The sequence below is a fragment of the Psammomys obesus genome, unplaced genomic scaffold (genome assembly GCF_907164565.1).
Source record: "Psammomys obesus unplaced genomic scaffold, mPsaObe1.curated_primary_1811, whole genome shotgun sequence".
Taxonomy (NCBI): domain Eukaryota; kingdom Metazoa; phylum Chordata; class Mammalia; order Rodentia; family Muridae; genus Psammomys; species Psammomys obesus.
This window is the reverse complement of record NW_026596166.1, coordinates 4,568,475-4,587,586: the sequence shown is the minus strand read 5'-3', so window position 1 is coordinate 4,587,586 and position 19,112 is coordinate 4,568,475. Positions and strand designations below refer to the sequence as shown.

The 19,112-nt window shown below is 45.8% G+C and overlaps 1 protein-coding gene across 6 annotated transcripts; it reads left to right on the top strand.

Annotated features, from left to right (window-relative positions):
- The first annotated feature begins 1,315 nt into the window (after window positions 1-1,315).
- Window positions 1,316-18,883, top strand: Ppp1r36 (protein phosphatase 1 regulatory subunit 36). 6 transcript variants are annotated; one of them, XM_055595406.1, is made up of 11 exons: window positions 1,316-1,596; window positions 2,878-2,939; window positions 3,933-4,019; window positions 5,042-5,139; window positions 5,220-5,286; window positions 6,264-6,362; window positions 14,026-14,160; window positions 16,230-16,272; window positions 16,602-16,780; window positions 16,966-17,154; window positions 18,386-18,883. In XM_055595406.1, the coding sequence occupies exons 1-11, from the start codon at window positions 1,528-1,530 to the stop codon at window positions 18,570-18,572; spliced, it is 1,215 nt and encodes a 404-aa protein (XP_055451381.1). In that variant the 5' UTR covers window positions 1,316-1,527; the 3' UTR covers window positions 18,573-18,883. The 6 variants fall into 6 exon arrangements, with proteins under 6 accessions (XP_055451381.1, XP_055451382.1, XP_055451380.1 ...); XM_055595407.1 differs by having other exon boundaries at window positions 2,875-2,939; window positions 16,966-17,079; XM_055595405.1 differs by having other exon boundaries at window positions 2,875-2,939.
- Window positions 18,884-19,112: the final 229 nt, after the last annotated feature.

The window sequence follows — 19,112 nt, the reverse complement described above, 5'->3', positions numbered from 1 at the left end:
AACTTCCTCTCGTCTTAGTTTAGGCTAAGATTAGAGACAGTTGAGGTCTACAAACCCTTGATTTTCTGTTAGCATTCAAGGTGCTTAGGCCGTTAGCGGAAGAGGTTTGCTCAAAGGTTTTCTACTAACTTTGGACCAACTAGATTCTTGGTCTTAGTCTTTTCTGGAAGCATATCTCATTTCCTCCTGGTTTCACTCCACTCCAAGTTATAGACACTGGTTGCTAAATGATTCTTGGCATCTAGGATACTGTATTCTCTCTCTCTGTCTTCCAGTTTGTAAGCAGGCTTTGCCCTCAGCCTCAAACTAGCGTTGAACGTTTACAGGTGGGTTCCCATGCACTTCAATTAACCTGATCAACAGGTAGAACTGACTCCAGTGACTAGGACAGGAATTTATTGACGACAGTTTTAAACCACCAGGGCCAGGGACTTGGAGACTTGGAGACTAGGGCAAGCAGTGACATGCATGTCGCCGTAATTGTAAAGTTGATGGGCACATATGACTGGGTACTTACTGTGTATCTCATACCTGTTCAGCTGTGGGGGTACAAAAGAAGCCTCATTAGGCCTTCCCAGTCGGTCTCTTCGTCTAGCATTGCTTGGATGGGGGCGGGGGGAAACAACCCATATCTGCCTATCAGTTGAACTACAGAGAGAAAGCACAAGGTCCAGGACCTAAGTGAACAGAAGCTCGCTTGGATGCCCATCTACACCCAGCACGTTGTTTTTGTAATTTGTAATGCTAAGGCTATTGCGTTACACGCTGCACTGACTAGTTTTGAGTCAACTTGATACAAGCTAGAGTCAGGAGGGAGCCTCAACTGAGAAAAACGCCTCCCTCAGACAGGGCTGGGGCTGTAGCAGGCCTCTGTAGGTGGGGCATTTTCTTATCAGGGATTGATCAGGGAAAGCACAGCCCATGGTGGGTGGGGTCGTTGCTGAGCTGGTGGTCCTGAGTTCTATAGGAAAGCAAGCTGAGCTTTCGTTTGTTTGTTGTTTGTGGAGGCAGGGTTTCTCTTTGTAGCCCCGGCTGTCCTGTAGATCATGGTGGCCTCAGACTCAGAGATCCGCCTACTTCTGCATCTCGAGAGCTGGTTTAAAGGTGTGTGCCAACAGCGTCCTGCAGATTTGGATATTTTCGGATGCAGGTTAAAACCAGGTTCCACTAGTTAGGCAGAAGTGCCCCAAACATTTAATTTCCATGCCCACAGTTTCTTCCACGGACCGAACTCTTCCAACCTAGGCCCGCCCATCTGTGTTTCAGCTTCATTGCGCTAGCCAGGGCAGAGTGGAGCGAGGTTTTACTACAGAACTGCACCTAGTTGTCCCAATTAAGGCATAGAGTGAGGGTTTTTAATGGGGGTTACCACAGTAAACTTCAAGTCCAGGCAAGCCCGGACACGACTTGGGGAGAGACTAGCAGAGCGCTCGGGGTCCTCCTCCGGCGGAAGCCCCGCCCCTTCGAAACCCCCGGCGGCTTGGTAGTTTCCCAGGCGACGGCGACGCTGTGGTCGTGGATGGGACCATGACCTTTTTCCCGGAGCTTTACGTGAAGAAGAGGAAATATGACGGGCCATCCTCCGCCCGTCTGGATGTAAGTGCTGCTTGGGGCCCGTCACAGGCGGGCAGTGCTGAACCGGGCCGTCCCTGGGCGTGGCGGGCGGAGTAGCAGGCAGCAAGGGAGTCCGCCTGGACCTCATGGGGGACCCGGGGTACAGCTGGTCCGGTGTTCCGTGCTTGGGCTCCTACAAAGGCCTGTCGCCTTCTTCCTCTCGTGGCTCCGGTTTTCAAGAATGGGAAACAGTTACCGGCAAACAAAAAATTAAAGAGGTGTGTTGGTGGGATTCAATTCTGTCTGGCTGTCCAAGCAGAGATGTGGCTGTGTGAGAAGCCGGAAGGGCTGGTTGCTTGCCCTCTACTACTGGGTGAAATTCTGGCCCTGAAGATCAGGGACAACATCAGAGCCGGGTGTTCTCCGAGACAGGGTTTCTCTGTGTAGCCTTGGCTATCCTGGATTCGCTTTGTAGACTAACTTGGCCTCGAGCTCACAGCGATCCTCCTGCCTCTGCCTCTCTGAGTGCTGGGGTTAAAGGCCTGAGCCACCACGCCTGACTTTTTTTTTTTTTTTTTTTTTTTTTGTGGGATTCTAATTTAAATATAGATTAAAGGTTGCTGTGGGCATCCTCTGAATGGCTGTGACGAGCCTTTAGATAAATTTCCTTCCAACTTTTCCTTCCTATCATCCTCTTTCCTGTTCCACGTTCCTTTCTTTCACCCTCTCTCCCCTTTCCATGGTGAAACTCCATCTGAAAACAAAAAGGATGAAACCAAGGAAAAAACACAAAACAGTAGAGAGATGGCGCAGAGAGTAAGAGTACTGGCTTCTCTTCCAAAGGAGCCAGGTTCTGTTCCCGGCACCTACAAATAGGCTCACGGCCATTGGTAACTCCAATGCCAAGAGATCTAAGCCCTCTTCTGGCCTCTTCCAGCATTACACACACACACACACACACACACACACACACACACACACACACACGGCCTACAGACACACGCACAAGCAAAACACCAATACACCTAAAATAGAATCAAAGAACAGGCTGGGATGTCACTTAGGTGGTTGGACACTTGCCTAGCATGTACCCATGCCTGTTTCGGATCCTGAGCCCCAGCACCATATAAACCAGGGGTGGTGTGGCATGTCTGTAATCCCAGCAACAGAGAGGTGGGGACAGGAGGGTCGGAAGCTCAAGGCCGGCTCCAACGCAATGAATTCGATAGGATTAACAAGGGAAGAGTAGGAATCAGTAAAGGCTTTGGGGGTTCTAAGATGGATTTTAGTTACATGTAATGCAGTCATTTTGTTTTGCAGCAGTATGGATTACGGTTAGGGATGTGGTACTGGAAAGAGGAAACCAAAACTCTGGAATTTAAAAGGTAAAATTTAATAAAACTTTTTTTTTTAAAGCATTTTTATGATAAGTACATGTGCTGGGGACAGGGGATACTAAACCATACGGAAAAGACTTTAGTAATAAAATTAGCCCCCACTATCTGAGTATAATGATTTTGCTGAACTGCCTTAAAGACATTATTTTCTGATAATGCCTGGATCTTTGCTTTCTATGGACTAGCTATAGTGCTGATCATTTAAGCAACCCTTTGAAACAGCTGAAAGGTTTATGGTTAAGGAACTGAGATTTTTTTTTTTTTTTAAGCTGGGCTCGGTGGCACATACCTGTGTAATCCCAGCAACTCTGGGAGGTAGAGGCAGGAGGATCTCTGTGTGTTCGAGGCCAGCCTGGTCTACAGAGTGAGTCCAGGACAGCCAAGGCTAAACAGAGAAACCGTGTCTCAGAAAAAAAAAGAAAAAAAAAAAAAGAAACAGACACACACACACCACACAAAGGGCTGAAACCTTTCCAGAGCCGTGAGACTGAGACAGCTGCTTGGGAGGAAGAATTGCCTTGTGACTAAGTACACGGCTCTGTGTCCCGAGGGCATGGAGGTCTGCTCTGGCTTCACCCGGCTGCTGTGTCACTGCTAAACTCATGCCACACACTAAGGTGTAAAAATGACGGCAGTAATACTTCCCTCATAAAGCTGATGAGGTGGTGCCCCAAAGCACCAGCCTGTTACAGGACCTCCATACACTTAAGGAAGTCTTCTGCCCTTATGAGCCCTTCTATTTGTGATAACACTAGAAGATGTCCAGGCAAGATGTCCATGTTTCATCCATGGTGATGTTCTAGAAGCTGAATGTGAGCCGGAGAAGCTACTCTTCCTCTTGGTAGCGGTTGTATGTCTCCGCATCCTGAGTTGAACACTGCAAATAGATGCCAGTCTTCAGACTCCGTGAGCTTTGTCCCTGACAGGATCGGCTTTCCCCTGGGAGAAGGGCAAGCCCCTAATCCTCCCTTTTTGTTGCAGTTTCACACCTGCTATAGAATTCAAGGAGAAAAGCAAGAAAGGGAAGGCAGTTCACTTTGCTGAGATGGATGGCGCGACATCAGAAAGGTGGCTCCTCTTTGCCCAAGGCATCCTTCAGTGGACTCATTTGTCTTCACACACTCAAAGAAATAGCAGTCCCACTTTCCTAGGTTGCCATGGAAATATCCATCAAGGGAAACACAGGCAGCATCTCAGTTACAGCAGGAGTTACAAACAGCCCCTACACATTCATTTGTTTGATAACATGGCTACTAGTGCATTTCAGACTTGTTACAGCTTTTTTTTTTTTTTTAAATCTGAAAATAATAGTGACACTAGAATCTTTCATCCATCTGTCCATCCATCCATCTGAAGTACTGGACCTTAAGCCAGGACCTCACACATTCTAGGCAAACTGAACCACATCCTCAACCCATTAAGCAATTTAAATGATCTTTTTGAAAGCTGGGTGTAGTGATTCACGCCTTTAATGCCAGCACTTAGGAGGCAGAGGCAGGAGGATCTCTTTGAGTCTGAGGTCAGTCTGGTCTACAGAGTGAGTTGCAGGACAGCCAGGACTACACAGAGATACCCTGTCTTGGAAAAACAAAGAGACAAAAACAGAGCTAATAACAGAAACAACACATCTGAGCTTACATTTTTATGTCAGTCTGCATGCCTCCCCTCCTAGCAGACACAGTGCTCAGTGAGGTACATTCCGAAACAGGACGACATCAAAGGAACCCATGCATGACACTCAAGCTCTCATTACTTTACAAGCAAACTTTTTGTGCAGCTTGGGGTAGATGAGATATGACCACATCTCTTAAAATACTGTCTGAGGGAACAGAGCAATGGCTCAGAGGTTAAGAGCACTGGCTGCTCTTCCAGAGGACACAGATTTGACTCCCAGTACCAGCACAGTGGCACACAAGCAGCTGTAAGTCTACTGGGGGGGCGGGGAAGAGGGGAACCCAACACCCTCTTTGGCCTCCGTGAGCCCTGCACAGTATGTGACGCACAGACATGCAAGCAAGCGAAAACAGCCCTACAAATAAAATGAGTCTTAAAAAAAAAAAATCACCCGAGCCTCTTCTATTTCCAAACAGGCTGACAGATAAAAGGTTTGCCTCCAGGGACGAAAAGTCAGTGAAGGCCTCGGAGAAAAAAAGCCAACAGGGCAATGTCACGCTGGAGGACGTTAAGTGTGAGCCACTCTCTTCATGCAGGGCAGCCCCTGGCCTCCTGAGCAGCCCTCTGCCTAACTGCACTCCCCTCTCCTTTCAGTTGTGGCACTGTTTTTACTCCAGGACACTGAAATGCAAAGGATCTACTCTTTCACAACCTTTATGAGGTAAAGCCGATAAGCCAGCATGCGCCCTTCCCCTTTCCTCTGCAGGGATTTTTTTTTTTTTTTTTTTTTTTTTTTTTTTTTTTTGTCTAATAAGTGAAAGCTGGCCCGATTCCTAGAGGAAGAGCACATGGCAAGGCATCCTTCTCAGACGCTAGAGAGTCTGGGAGAGATACCTGAGGCCACAGGAGCGCCAAAGCCCTAGAAAGCCCTAGAGTATGGAGCAGGGCGGGGAGGCAGGGGCAGAGCAGACTGCAGATGGACAGCCGATATTTTATGAGTGGTCATCTACGGAGTAAGTTACAAAAGGGTGGGAGAAGAGAATGTTTATTTCACATAGCTGTACTTGTGTTTGTATTTTGGGGTAGGGTTATGCTATGGAGACATCTTCTCTGTCAGTTTTATTCAGCAGCGAAGGCTGGCCTGAAACTTGAGACCCTCCTGATTGCTGGCATCACAGGTGTGAACCACCATGTCCAGCCTGTACATTTTTCAAACAATAGAAATATGTTACTTACAGATGAATACTTGTAAAGTGAAAAAACAAAACAATAATACGTTAATAATTTAGTATCTTACTTCCCCAAAATGAATGTTTTTTTCAGGTGCTTTTTACACCTTTATCGCAGTGGATAGTAAGTTAATTGTGTGATAGACTTAGAACCGTGTATTTATGGCTGGGTGGTGGTGGTTCATGCCCTTAATTCCAGCACTTGGAAGGCAGAAGCAGGAGGATCTCTGAGTTCGAGGGCAGGCTGGGCAACAGAGTGAGTTCAAGGACAGCTAGGACCAAAACAGAGAAACCATGTTTCAAAAATGAACAAACAAACAAACAAAAAACACACAAACACTTACACCGTGTCCCCACTGTTTTTCAAGAGAAACCTGGTGTTTGAAATCGGGACTGTTCATTTATTTATTTATTTATTTATTTATTTATTTATTTATTTATTTATTTATTTTCTTAAATTTCCCTGTAGGAATAAGAATCTTGACAGCTTCCTCATGGCACTCTTGTACTATATGTCTTACTACTTGGAGAAAATAGCAATAGAAAAGAAGCCCCAAAGCTACATGGTGTGAGTAAGACTTTATAATAGTCTTTAGAGTTTTATTACTGTCGATGTTATCTAGGGTGAGGGGATGGTAGCATCTTTTCGTCTCTCTGGTCTGGGAAACATTTTGCGCACAGGAGGATTTGCTTTAAAGCTCACGGAGCAGCCCACACAAGAATTCTCACGGTGAAACATTCCAACAAGCATGGATCAGTACTGCTCAATGAGGAATGTCATTAGAGCCATATTTGTAATATTCTACTATTGATTGGTTGGTTGGTTTTTTTCAATACAGAGTTTCTGTGTGTAGCCTTGGCTCTCTTGAAACTCACTCTGTAGACCAGGCTATCCTCAAACTCACAGAGATCCTCCTGCTTCTGCCTCCCAAATGCTGGGATTAAAGGCATCTGCAACCGCTGCCTGGTCCCAAAATTTCTAATGTGTCTTAAAGATAAAAAGACATGCTTAAAATTAATTTGTTATTTTTACCCAACCTAATGACCTAAAAATATTATGATGATAATATTAGGATGATAGTATCTTAAAATAATTCCTTCTTGTAAAAATTTCTATTCTTGGGCTAGAGAGATTATAGTTCAGAGGTTAAGAGCAATTCCGTTGGCTTCCAGAGGTCCTGAGTGCAATTCCCAGCACTCACATGGTGATTCATAACCAGCTATAATGAGATCTGGTGCCCTCTTCCGGCATGCAGGCGAAATAGTGTTTACATAGTTAACAAATAAATCTTGAAAAAATAAAACTTCTTTCTTTGTGCGTGCTTATGTGTGTGTTATACGCATGTGTGTGTAGTAGATGCCCGTTGGGGGTGGGGCGGTGTGCTTAACCACACAAGGGCATGTGGAGGCCTGAGGTCTATGTCAGTGTCTTTTCCTATCACTCTCTATCCTGTTTTGAGACAGGACCTCTCACTGGATCTGGCGCTTGCTGTTCAGCTAGACTAGCTGGCCAGAGGGCCCCAGGAATTTGTCTGTCTCATTTCTCCTCAGAGCTGAGGTCACAGATGCCTGCCACTATGCCAGGTTTTCACATGGGTGCTGGGGATCCGACTCGGGTCCTTAAGCCTGAGCAGTGACCATTTTACCTACTGAGTCATCTCCCCAGCCCCTTAGGACATTATCAATGGGATGGTGGGGGTTTTGGTTTGGTTTGGTTTTCGGTTGTTTTAGACAGAGTTTCTCTGTGTGACCTTTTTTTTCTGGAACTTGCCCTGTGGACCAGGCTGGCCTCAGACTCACAAAGATCTACCTGCCTCTGGTTCCCTAGTGCTGGGATTAAAGGCATGCACCACTACTGCCCAGCTAGTGGGATGTTTTTGCTTTTTTCTGTATCTTTAGAATCTGGTGTCTTTTATGATCTCAATACATCAGGCACATGTAGCTGGTGACTTCAACTTAAGAGCCATGCAGCCATCTCTCTCTCTCTCTCTCTCTCTCTCTCTCTCTCTTTCTCTCTCCCCCACCTCTCTCTTACTTACAAAATTCATGCTAGAAAGTTTGTAAGCATCTAATAACAAAAAGTTGTTTTTGTTTGTTTTGTTTTTGAAAGTAGATTTGACTGAAATAAAACATTCCCCATCAAAGGAAAATCACTCCAGTTTCTTCTTAACCTATCTGTAGAAAACTTGACTGTGCTCGCTGTTAGGCAGCCATGGCCTAGAGAGAAACACCAGGGCCAAAATCTGGGAGCTTGGAGCCTAGCTAGAACACAACAATGCCTCTCAGGCTTGTTGACCTTTCACAAGCCCAGCCCCACCCCCGAATGTGTGTGGGACCAATTCAATGATTTAGCTGTTAGGAATGTTGGGTAGAGTCATTAATGTGTTGCTACAGAACGTTTTTAGAATATAAAACTCTTGGGCCTGATCAAACACTTGGAAAGACATTTGGATTAACTAATAGATGTCCCCGAATAGCAGTTTTGTAAGGGACCAGATAAATACCTCAGACACTGCTGTGCCTGTAACGCAACCACAATCTACGCCATGTGAGCGTTATTTCAGGGTGGCATTTCACAGCAGGGTAGCCGGAGCGTGAAGTGTTTCTATGGCAGCATCCAAAGCCAAAGCCAGCTGTGGCTTACAAGGCTGGAGAAGCCCTTGACTTCCAAACTGAACTCAATAGATTTTTTTATGGCTCTTTTTGGCTTGTTATATTCTTCTGCTTTCCTCTGATTCCAAGGCTTATTACTAATCTAGCAGTGACATTTGTTTCATATGTTAATTTATAAGTAACAGAGAAGAAAGGTCTTCGGATTTAGGGTTTTTTTTTTTTTTTTTTTTTTTTTTGCATCGAAACTTAACTAGAACACAGTGGTGCAGGGAAAACACACCAATCCAAATCTTAAATTATGGGTTCTGAATGTCAGCATAACCTTTCATCTTCAAGTGTCCAGAAGTCAGCTGGCTTACTTCATTATAAACAGAGTTAAAATTAGACTGTGTTGGGGCATTTACACAGAGGGAAATAACTGATTCTAGTCTCACAAAGTTAGTGAATCCCCCTTAAATTGTGACTGGCTGTGTGAGGGACATTCTTTTCATCATTCCTGTGTTTATTTATTTTGAAAATTCCCTGTTTGTTTGTTTGTTTGTTTTGATAGCTAAATAATAATTGTAGGCCAGGCATGGTGATACACGCCTTTCATCCCAGCACTTGGGAGACATTGACAGGTAGATCTCTACAAGTTTGGGGCCAGCCTCATCTACATAGTGAGTTCCAAGCCAACCAGGGGTAGCTAGTGGGGCACCCTGTCTCCATAGTAATGATAACAACAATGAAAACTATCGTTATTCATCTTTCTATATTAATTTTGTCATCTATTATTATGTATTTATTATTGATATTATTTTGTATTGAATTGATTTTTTGACGTTTATTTTAGATGGTCTTATTTAGCCGAGGATGGCCTTTGAAATCAATATATATCTGAGTTTGATTTTGAATTCCTGATCCTCCTACCTCAACCTTTCAAGTGCTGGGATTATGGGCATATTGTATCACATCCAGTTCAGAATTCAGTATCTTCATTCATAAAATTTTTCTGTCTGATTTTGAATAATGTTTTTTAAAGAATAAATTTCTGAGCCAGGCATGGTGGTACACACCTATAGTCCCAGCACTCGGGCAGATTGCTGTGAGTTCAAGGCCAGCCTGGTCTACAAAGCGAGTTCAAGGCCAGCCTGGTCTACAAAGCGAGTCTAGGACAGCCAAGGGCTACACAGAGAAAACCTGTCTCCAACAATCAAAAAATTTTTTGTTTTCCAAGAGAGATCTTATGAGACCAAAACTTAATAATTACTTTTATGTCTCTGTAAGTTCCTTCTCAAATGTATTTTTTTCATAGAATTATGCCAATTTTATTTTAGCAACAATGCATGTAATATTCACTTTCAACAAAATTGTCAGTTTTTTATTTTGGTGATGCTAGGAATCGAACCCAGGTCCTGCACATGAGTGACATGCCTCTCCCTTCATTTGCATTTTAAAGGAATGTTTGTCAAGGCAGGTGAACCACTTACTGGGTTAAGTTTTTAAAGAATGTTTAAGTGAGTGTCTTTCTGCTTCTGGGTTACCTCACTCAGGATGATCTTTTCTAGTTTCCACCATTTGCCTGCAAATTTCATGATTTCCTTGTTTTTAATAGCTGAGTAGTATTCCATTGTGTAAATGTACCACGATTTCTGTATCATTCTTCAGTTGAGGGACATCTAGGCATATAACTTAGGGTAAAAATACTAAAATCTATAGACCTAAAGAAGCTAAACAACGAGAGGATCCTAGGAAAGATGCTTAATTCTCATTTAGAAGGGACATCAGAAGCTGTAAAAGAGAGGGAACAGGACTGGAGCCACCACAGATTTCTCTAAAAGACTCCACCCAGCAGGGGATCGAAGCAGATGCAGAGACTCACTGCCAAACTGGACAGAATGAAGGGACACTTATCGAAGAAAGGGGATACAAAAGGATCCAGAGGGGACAGGAGCCACACAAGCTGACCAACAAAGGCAAAAAAGTAGGGCCCAGGGGGACTGTAGAGACTAATGCATCAACAAAGACCAGGCATAGGGAGGACCTAGACCCCCTGCTCAGATGTAATCCATAGACAACTCACTGTCCATGTGAGTCCCTAGTAAGGGGAGAAAAAAACAGTCTCTGACATGAACTCAGCTTTCTGCGCCTTGATCTCGTCTCCCAGGTGGGGCGACCAAGCCAACCTACAGAGGAAGAAGATCCAGGCAGTCCTGATGGGACCTGATAGGCTGGGGTCATACAATAGGGAAGAAGGACTTTCCCTATCAGTGGACCAGGGGAGAGGGATAGGGGAGGGAGAAGGAAGGATCTGGAGGAGATGAGGGAGGGGGCCACAGCTGAACTATAACATGAATTAATAATAATAAAAGAATGTTTAAGTGGCTTTCTCACTCCCTGCCATCTTGGCAGCTGATCTTGGTTGGGGATTGTCCCACACCTGAGGAAGACGAACAAGTCTCCAGAGTCCATCAACTTTAGGCTCCAACTTGTTATGAAAAGTGGAAAGTACGTGCTGGGATACAAAGATGATCAGACAAGGCAAAGCGAAACTGGTTATCCTCGCCAGCAACCGCCCAGCTCTGAGGAAATCTGAAAAGGAATACCATGCCGTGTTGGCTAGAACTGGTGTCTATCACCACACTGGCAATAATGTTGAATTGGGCACAGCGAGCGGAAAATAGTACAGAGTACGCTCACTGGCTCTCATTGACCCCGGTGATTCTGATACTATTAGAAGCCAGAAGAGACCGGTGAAAAGTAAACGGGACGGGGGAAAGTTTCCTTTAATAAAACTTTGCCAGAGCTCCTTAAAACAAACAAGAATGTTTAAGGTGTTGTAGGTGGTAATTAATTTTTACTATTGGTTTATCTTCTAGTAAAGCTTGCTGTTAAACAGCTGTATAACCAAATCACCACACAGAGACTGGGTTTTTAGTTAACCTAGAACACAATGCTGGGCAATATTTACTCCCTCCTAAACCTCCAAGCCCTCAGTTTCCTAACATTTAGATTTCCCACATTATACTTGCTTTTTGTGAAATCTTAGGTCTGGTTCATGCTCTACATCCTCCAAGATCTCTCCTCCAGCTCTGCTCTCCTAGCTCTCTTCTAGCCCCTTCTCCTCCCATTCATCTTCTGCCTTCTGGCTCCTCCCCTCTTTTCTGTCCTCTGGCTCCTCCCTGCTCAACATTGTGTCTAATTGCTTTATTTTGTGTTTACACAAGAGTTGAGACAGGATGCTTAGAATGAGTATCACAATGCAATATCCGGATTGAAACCAGAGAGTTGGGAATGGGGTGGGGGAGAAATCAGTATTTGAATGAACAAGGGTAAGGTGTATACATTAAAAAACAACAACAACAACAACAACAAAAAAAAAAAAACACCATTATACCAACATTAAGGGTTGGGGGATGTAGCCTAATGGCAGAGTGCTCACCTAACACACACAAAGCCTTGGCTTTGATCCCCAGCCCTGCATAAACCTGCCATGGTGGTGTGCTGTGTAATCCCAGCCCTTGGGGGGCAGAGGCAGAATGAGCAGGTGTTCATAGTTATCCTCGACTATGCACGAAGTTCAGGGCCAGCCTGGGCTACATGATGCTTGATCTCCACCACCCGCCCCTCGGCATGCACGCACGTCGAGGCAATGTCGCCAAAATGAAAACACAAAAATCACGGAGGGGAACGATTCCCAGGTACAGAACATGGATGCGAACAGGCCAGCTCTGCCTAGGAGTTGGCCCTTTCCATTCATGCTCTGCTTCCACAGCTGCCCCCCTCAGCACTTGAGCAGGGGTTTAAAACTCTTTATAATTTTCACTGTGTTAGGTGTGCGTGTGTCCGCATGTCAGCGTGTGTGCGTGGGTGCAGGCACTCCAGGAGGCCAGAGGTGTTGGCTCCTCTGGAGCTGGAGCTACAGGTCAGCTGCTATGTGGGTGCTGGGAACTGAACCAATGTCATCAGGCTTGTTGGCAAACACCCTTACCTGCCGAGCCACCTGGACAGCCCAACACCCAGGTCCCCTGTGTGTATTACTGAGTCCCCACCTTTGTTTGCCATTGCTGAGAATGACAGCTTTAGTTTTCCTGGGCCCTCCCTGGAGTCTTGCAGAGGCGGTCACCTTGAAAATCTGCACTTTGAAAAGAGTCGGAATTTGAGAACCGTTGTCCAAAAGGTTTCAGAGCGTCCCCTGATGGCTGTTTGGTTTGGTTTTCCTAGCAAAAGAAGAGGATGGATTAGCTAGTGGTGCCTCTGGCGGAGTAGGGTGACGGGTACTGGAAGAAGGTTGGAGCCAGCGCTTGACACGACTTGACACCTGGGCTTCTTTTTTTTTTTTTTTTTTTTTTTCTTTTTTTTTTTCTTCCTCCAAGGCAAGGTTTCTCTGTGTAGCCCTGGCTGTCCTGGACTTGCTGTGTAGACCACTACCACCGGCTATGCCTTCACCTAGCTTCAGAAGGGGCGGTGACTCGTCACTATTGAGAGCGCGTTATTCCATTTGCTCTCCTGTGACACTTGCCAGCACTGTCAACAGGACTGTTTCCCACTGTGCTGTGCCACAAACACTTACAGTCAGACAGCAGACCTGCTGTAACCTAAAGCCTTTTGCCAAGTTCATGTGCAATTCAATCTGAGCTGGGCCGTATTTTCAGACAGAAGTGACTTTTTTTTTTTTTTTTTTTTTCTTACACTTGATGCCAAAATCCTCGGATTTTGGCCAGCAAATGGTTCCCTACCAAACAGAGCTGGGAACAGCCTGCATTCAGACACAGAACTCCTCAACTTAATAGCAACACCAGGGCCCTAGTGAAAGCTGAGGTGGCAAAGAATCTCCACTGTGCTTTAGAAAACCACAGGAATGCTGGAGCCACCAGCTGCCTCAGCAGCCATGGGGTTACTCCAGTGTTCTATAGGAATTAGGATTCACTGTGAATATGACTGACGATTCCCAAAGAGCAGAGAGTCTAAGAGCAGACAGTCACCCTAACCTTGAGACGCTGATTCCGCTGAGTCAGAGCCGTTAAAAAAACTCTTGAGGGGAGCCAGATTGTGGTGGTGGAGCGCGCTCGGGAGGCGGGAGGCAGAAGCAGGCAGATCTCTGTGAGTTCGGGGCCAGCCTGGTCTACAAAAAGAGTTCCGGGACAGCCAAGGCTACAGAGAAACCCTGCCCCGAAAAACAAACAAACAAACAAACATACATACATACATACATACATACATACATACATACATACATACATACAATTTTCAGGGTTGCAGAGTGGCTTGGCAGGTAAGAGCACTGGCTGCTTTTCCGAAGGTCCAGGGGTCAGGTCCAGCCCCCGTATGGTGGCTCACAGCCACTCATGACTCCCGTTCCAGGGAACCCCGTACCCTCTCTTCTGCCTGTGTGGGCACCGGGCACCCACACAGTGCGCTTAACGTACATGCAGGCAAAACACTCACGCAAAAGGAATAAAAATAGATAACATCTTTTTTAAAAGAGATTTTGAGGATTTTTTTTCCCCCTATGCCAAAACTCAAGCAGAGTCGAGTCGGTGAGCACAGTCTGTCGATTCACTACTCTTTCTTTCAAAGTAACCTGTACTTCTGACTTCTTGCTCATTAACCCAGACTTCGTCTCTCCCTGCCCCCAGAGGCCTAGTAGAGAAGAAAGAGATAGAGCTGGTTATGAGCAAGTTAGAAGACGCACAGAAGTACCTGGCGCAGAAGTACTGTGTCCTGGTGCTGGGCGTCGGTATGGCGGATAAACATCACATGAACTGTGGCAAGTACGCATACACATCCGCAGCTCTCAGGCTGGCACATTCCTGCTGTCTTTCCGTTTGAGCCCTGGTCCCCTTGAGAAAGTGCTCCCTCGAGTGGGCCCTGGTGAGAGAGCCTGTCCCAAGCTCTGATGATAACTGCCCCGAGAGAGCCAAGTATGGAAGGATTTCCAGGGTCCCAGCATTTCAAAACCGTACCCGGCTTGGGACCCGTTCTCTTCTGCTGAATCTTGCTCAGCTCGAGGACTGGGTGGCGGGAGCCCAGGAGGAGGCCCAGCGATCGCCAGTGTGGCGGGCGGTGGGGGCGGTGTCTGCTTCTGTTCCAGCAGCCGCAGCTGTGAGGACCACCACGGAGCTGGCACTGCTCGTGGGAAACCAGGTTTCACCTCAGGGTGACAGCGTCTGTATACGGTCACTAAAACATAAAGGAGGCCCGCAGCCCCGGAAAGTTTGGGGCTCCCAGGAGGGGGATCGCTGGTTGCTCACGCTGCAGCTCCTGGGTGGCTTCACAGCGGCCCAAGAGCCAAGGCCTTGAGCAAAGTTGAACCAAACAGTGCCGCCCCTTCAACGCTCACGTTGGTGATACATTCCTGTAGTGTGAAGCCAGCGAGGCTGGGGCAGGTGGATCGCCTGAAGACCTCCCTAGGTGACACAGTCATGTACTTACCTCAAAAGGAAACACAAAAGCAAATGAACAGAGAGCGAAAGATTCCAGAGCCCTCTCCTGCCCTCCCAGATGTGGGGCCAGGAGCCTTAGATTGTGAAGGTTAAGAAATCCATTACCATTCATTCTAAGTCTCCTTGGTTACCCTGGGGTTTATGACAAATTCTTCGGAAAGTTTAAAGGTACATAGGTGCTTCAAGATGTTTTATTTTATTTATACAGCTTTACCCTTTACCAAGGAAGACATGGGAATCTGTATAGATTTTGTGTGTCTCATAGCAAGCAGTAGTGTTCTCCTTTGCTGATTTTTTTTTTTTTTTTTGCCACTTATACACAGTAGGAAGATAGTCCATGTTTTTATCTATGTGAATCTGTTCAACTTCTTTCTGATGCTGTTTGATAATCATACAAGTTCTTCCTGGGTTAAACTGTTTACCTTTCTCTCTTAATTTAAAAATATTACATTAAAATGCTATATTTTGATCCATTTGAAATGTGTCCTATACATCAGGCGAACTCTGAAGCTAAGATACTTCTGTGATAATATTCCATTTTCCAACACTGCCTGTTTGTGAGTTTTCCTTTAGTACAGCATTTTTTTGTTTATTGGATATTGAATTTTTCTAGTATTTTAATCCAGTCTGAAAAATTCAGGTTGAATTTTACTGACCAGTGTTTTTGTTTTAAATACAACTTAACTTTTTTAAATAATTAACATTTTTACTGAAAAAAAATTATAAAATATACTTTTCTCAGGTTTCCCCTCCCCCACTTCCTCCTAGACAACCCAACTTTACATTCTTTCTGTTTCTTTCTTTAAAAACAAACAACAACAACAACAACACACACAAACACACAAATCTGCTGTATTTAACACCCTCAGTACCCATCCAGCAGAAAATGTGGTACCAAGTATGGAGCACAGAGAAAAGAGTCTTCCCGGAGCGTGTGGGGTAGCAGGTAGCCATCAGTAAAGAAAGGGGAGGTGGCTGATCAGCACCGTGCAAATAACAGAGAGACGGTTGGACTTTAAACTTCAGCTTCCTCAATGCTGACCTGAGTACTGACTCCCTCCCGGGGACGGTAGGTCTTGGCATGTTCTGGCCCGTGGCTGGCGAGGAAGAGTGCCACGCGGTAGGGCATGCTGTAGGAAAGCTGGCTACGTCCAGGCGGTGAGGAAGGAGAGAGGGGGGTGGAACCCCGGGACAGCCACCTTGCAGGGCACATCCCTCATGACGTAATTCCTCCAGCGGGCCCCCACTTGAGCTTCCACTGCCTCCTGATAACGCAACCAGCCTATGGCTACAGGGGACCTTCCAGATGCAAATTATAATAGGGTCAACAGTTAGAATCCCACGTGTTGGGGATGACGAGCTTATCACCTCACGGTTGTGATTTGTGACATTTCCAGGGAGAAAATCTCAGACACACAGAAAGACTGGAAATTCTTTGAGGTAAGCCTCTTACTTTTGGGACTCCTCATTTGCTATGAAACCATAACACACAGCAATAGCCATTTGACAGGCACTTCTTTTTAGTAAGTATTTTTCTTAAAAAGGATGATAACACGTTGTTTGTTATACCTTAGAATTTTGGCCTGATTTTCCACCCGTAAATGTGAGTACGTGTGGGGTTCTGCACAGCTTCTAGGGCAATTGAGCGATTAGGTCCTCCGGGTTTGTGTCTACTTAGGGATACTGTGGGGACAACAGGAGTTCTTCATCGCATTTCTGGGCTTTGTGATTGTCCTTTTTTTTTTTTTTTTTTTTTTTTTTCCTTTCAGTCCTTTTATACTTTCTGTACGTGTGTAGCTTGGGTTGTCTTCCGACGTCAGTACCTAAGAGAGATTGAGGAGGAAATAGGGAGGCTTTTCCGTACCAATATGTTTAACATTCCTCGAAGGAGGCACGAGGATGAGGAATCAGGAGGAGAGAAGAAGCGCATGACGTTGGTGCAGTTCAGGTATGACCTCCGTCCTGGAGAGCCGAGTCTCTCTGTGTAACTCAGGCTGCCTCCACACAATCCCATGCCACCAATCCACGCCACCGAGTCTGGCTCAGCTCTGACCGTCAGGCCTTTCCTTACCTCAGGGACGCTTACAAGAAAGAGGGCGGTGTGACTTGGCTGTCCCCACCTTCCTCCCACAGGAGAATGATGGCAAAACGTCCAGCAATTAAAAAGGCCATGGACATGCGTTCCCCGGTCTTGTCAACACTGCTGCCGTCTCTCAGAGAAAAGGCGCAGCATATCGCTGAGAAAAAGTATGTGGCAGGCATCAAGCTCCCACCCCGAGTAAAGGGGGGCATAGCAAATCTGGAGTCTGTGCCTATACCAGTGTAAGTGGCACAGGGGTGGTGGGCGGGTGGGTGGTGCCTCCTGGGAGGCTTAGAGGATCCTGGGGCTGAGCGGAAGGAAGCATCTGTCCTCATGCCAACTCCTGCCTTCCTGATCAGGGCATCTCCACTTAGGCCCATCTGGACTAGAAATCCCTAGCTGTCCTAACCTCCAGATAGTTGTGTCCTGAAAAAGTGAGAGACCTTTTAGGGTTCAGTGTCTGTTATAACAGTTCATCTTGCCAGGCACAGTGCCACATGCCTGTAATCTTAGCACTCAGGGAGGACGGGGCAAGTAGATCGCTGTGCGTTCAAGGCCAGCCTGGTCTACAAAGGTTCAGGACAGCCAAAGCTACACAGAGAAACCCTGTCTTGAAAAAACAAAACAAAAAAATTCATCTTGGGAAGATGTGGATGAAAGATCCCCGGAGGGTATCTTCCGTCAGAGAGACCCCCTCCCAAAGAACAACGAGTCCATTCGGATGCAAACAGCAAGAGGCTTTTATTTTGATTCACGAGTACTCGGGGCAGCAAGGTCACTCGGGAGAACCCTGCGCGTCTCCTTGGGGAAAAACTGGGGTTTTTATAGGGTTTTAGAGCAGAAGCACTGGTACAGAAGCGAGAGGGCATGGTTACAGGGGGCTGATTGGTACGTTTACACGAGACCACAATTTGTGTCAAAGTTTGGCAGGGGCACCAAGATTCCAGGAACTGGGTGGTCAAGGGGGGTAGGATGACCCCTTGACGTGGCCCGCCACCTGTTATTTTGTTTTTCTCTATCTTAGCTGAAACAGTCTCACAGGTATCTATGAGAGTGATTAACACAAACTGTTTTTAGTATGACTGGGGCAGCCTGACCACAGATATCCCAAGTGGGTGACACAGCTAGGATTTCTCAGTAATTTTCCAGTTTCTCATCTGGCCTTCAGAGTTTTACAAAACAGTGGTGTCTCACAAAATGGCATTAGCTATGTTTAACTTAGGGTGAGGCTGGGGTCTTTCAGTGGATAGAGCCAGGGCAGAATCCTGCTATGGACTGAGTTTTGGGCTGGTATGTAAGGCCACAGTGGTAGTATAAAAACAAGCCTGACTTTTAAAAGTGTATGTATGTCTTAGCTTTTTTTTTGTGTGTGTGTGTATCACAGAGAGATAATCATAGTCACAACCACACTGTAAATCACAATCTTGGCCTTATCGCTCCCTGGATTAACTATGGCGATAATTCTGTTTACAGAGTTGGCATCTTGGGAGAGCCTCGGAATCTGTTCAACCCTCATACTCTCCTCCCCAGAGAGACAGAGGAAAATGGAAAACAGGGCGGAAGAAGCGCTTCCATAATAGAGAGAAATAACGCACAGGTTCAGGAAAAGCTGAACTTAGTCATGGCAACACTGTCATTGCATAGCACCGGCCCTAAATAACCCACTTTGTATCAGTCCTTTATTCAGATCTCTGTATTTGAATTAAATTACTCTGACTTAACACTTAGTTCATACTGGATTAATATTTATCATGAAATAGCTGTTTGAAGGCACACGTCTTTAATCCCAGCACTCAGGAGGCAGAGGAAGGTGGATCTCTTTGAGTTCGAGGCCAGCTTGGTCTACAAAGCGAGTCCAGAACAGCCAAGGCTACACAGAGAAACCCTGTCTCAAAAAATAGCTGTTTGAATTGTTCACAATTTTTTTTCTCAGCTAGTAAAAGCTAATAACTTGTTTATTAAAGATTTTTAGGAAACTCTCGAAAAGTACGTTTTCCTAATTTAATAGTTTTCCTTTGTGTTTGTGTGTGTGTGTGTGTGTGTGTGTGTGTGCTTGTGTATATGGCACTTGTGTGCTTGTGCATATAGAAGCCAGAGGACAACCCTGACTAGAGAGAGAGCCAGAGAGCCAGAGAGAGAGGAGGGGAGGGACAAGGAAGGGAGGAAAGGAGAAGAGAGAAGCACACACTTGGTGGTCAAG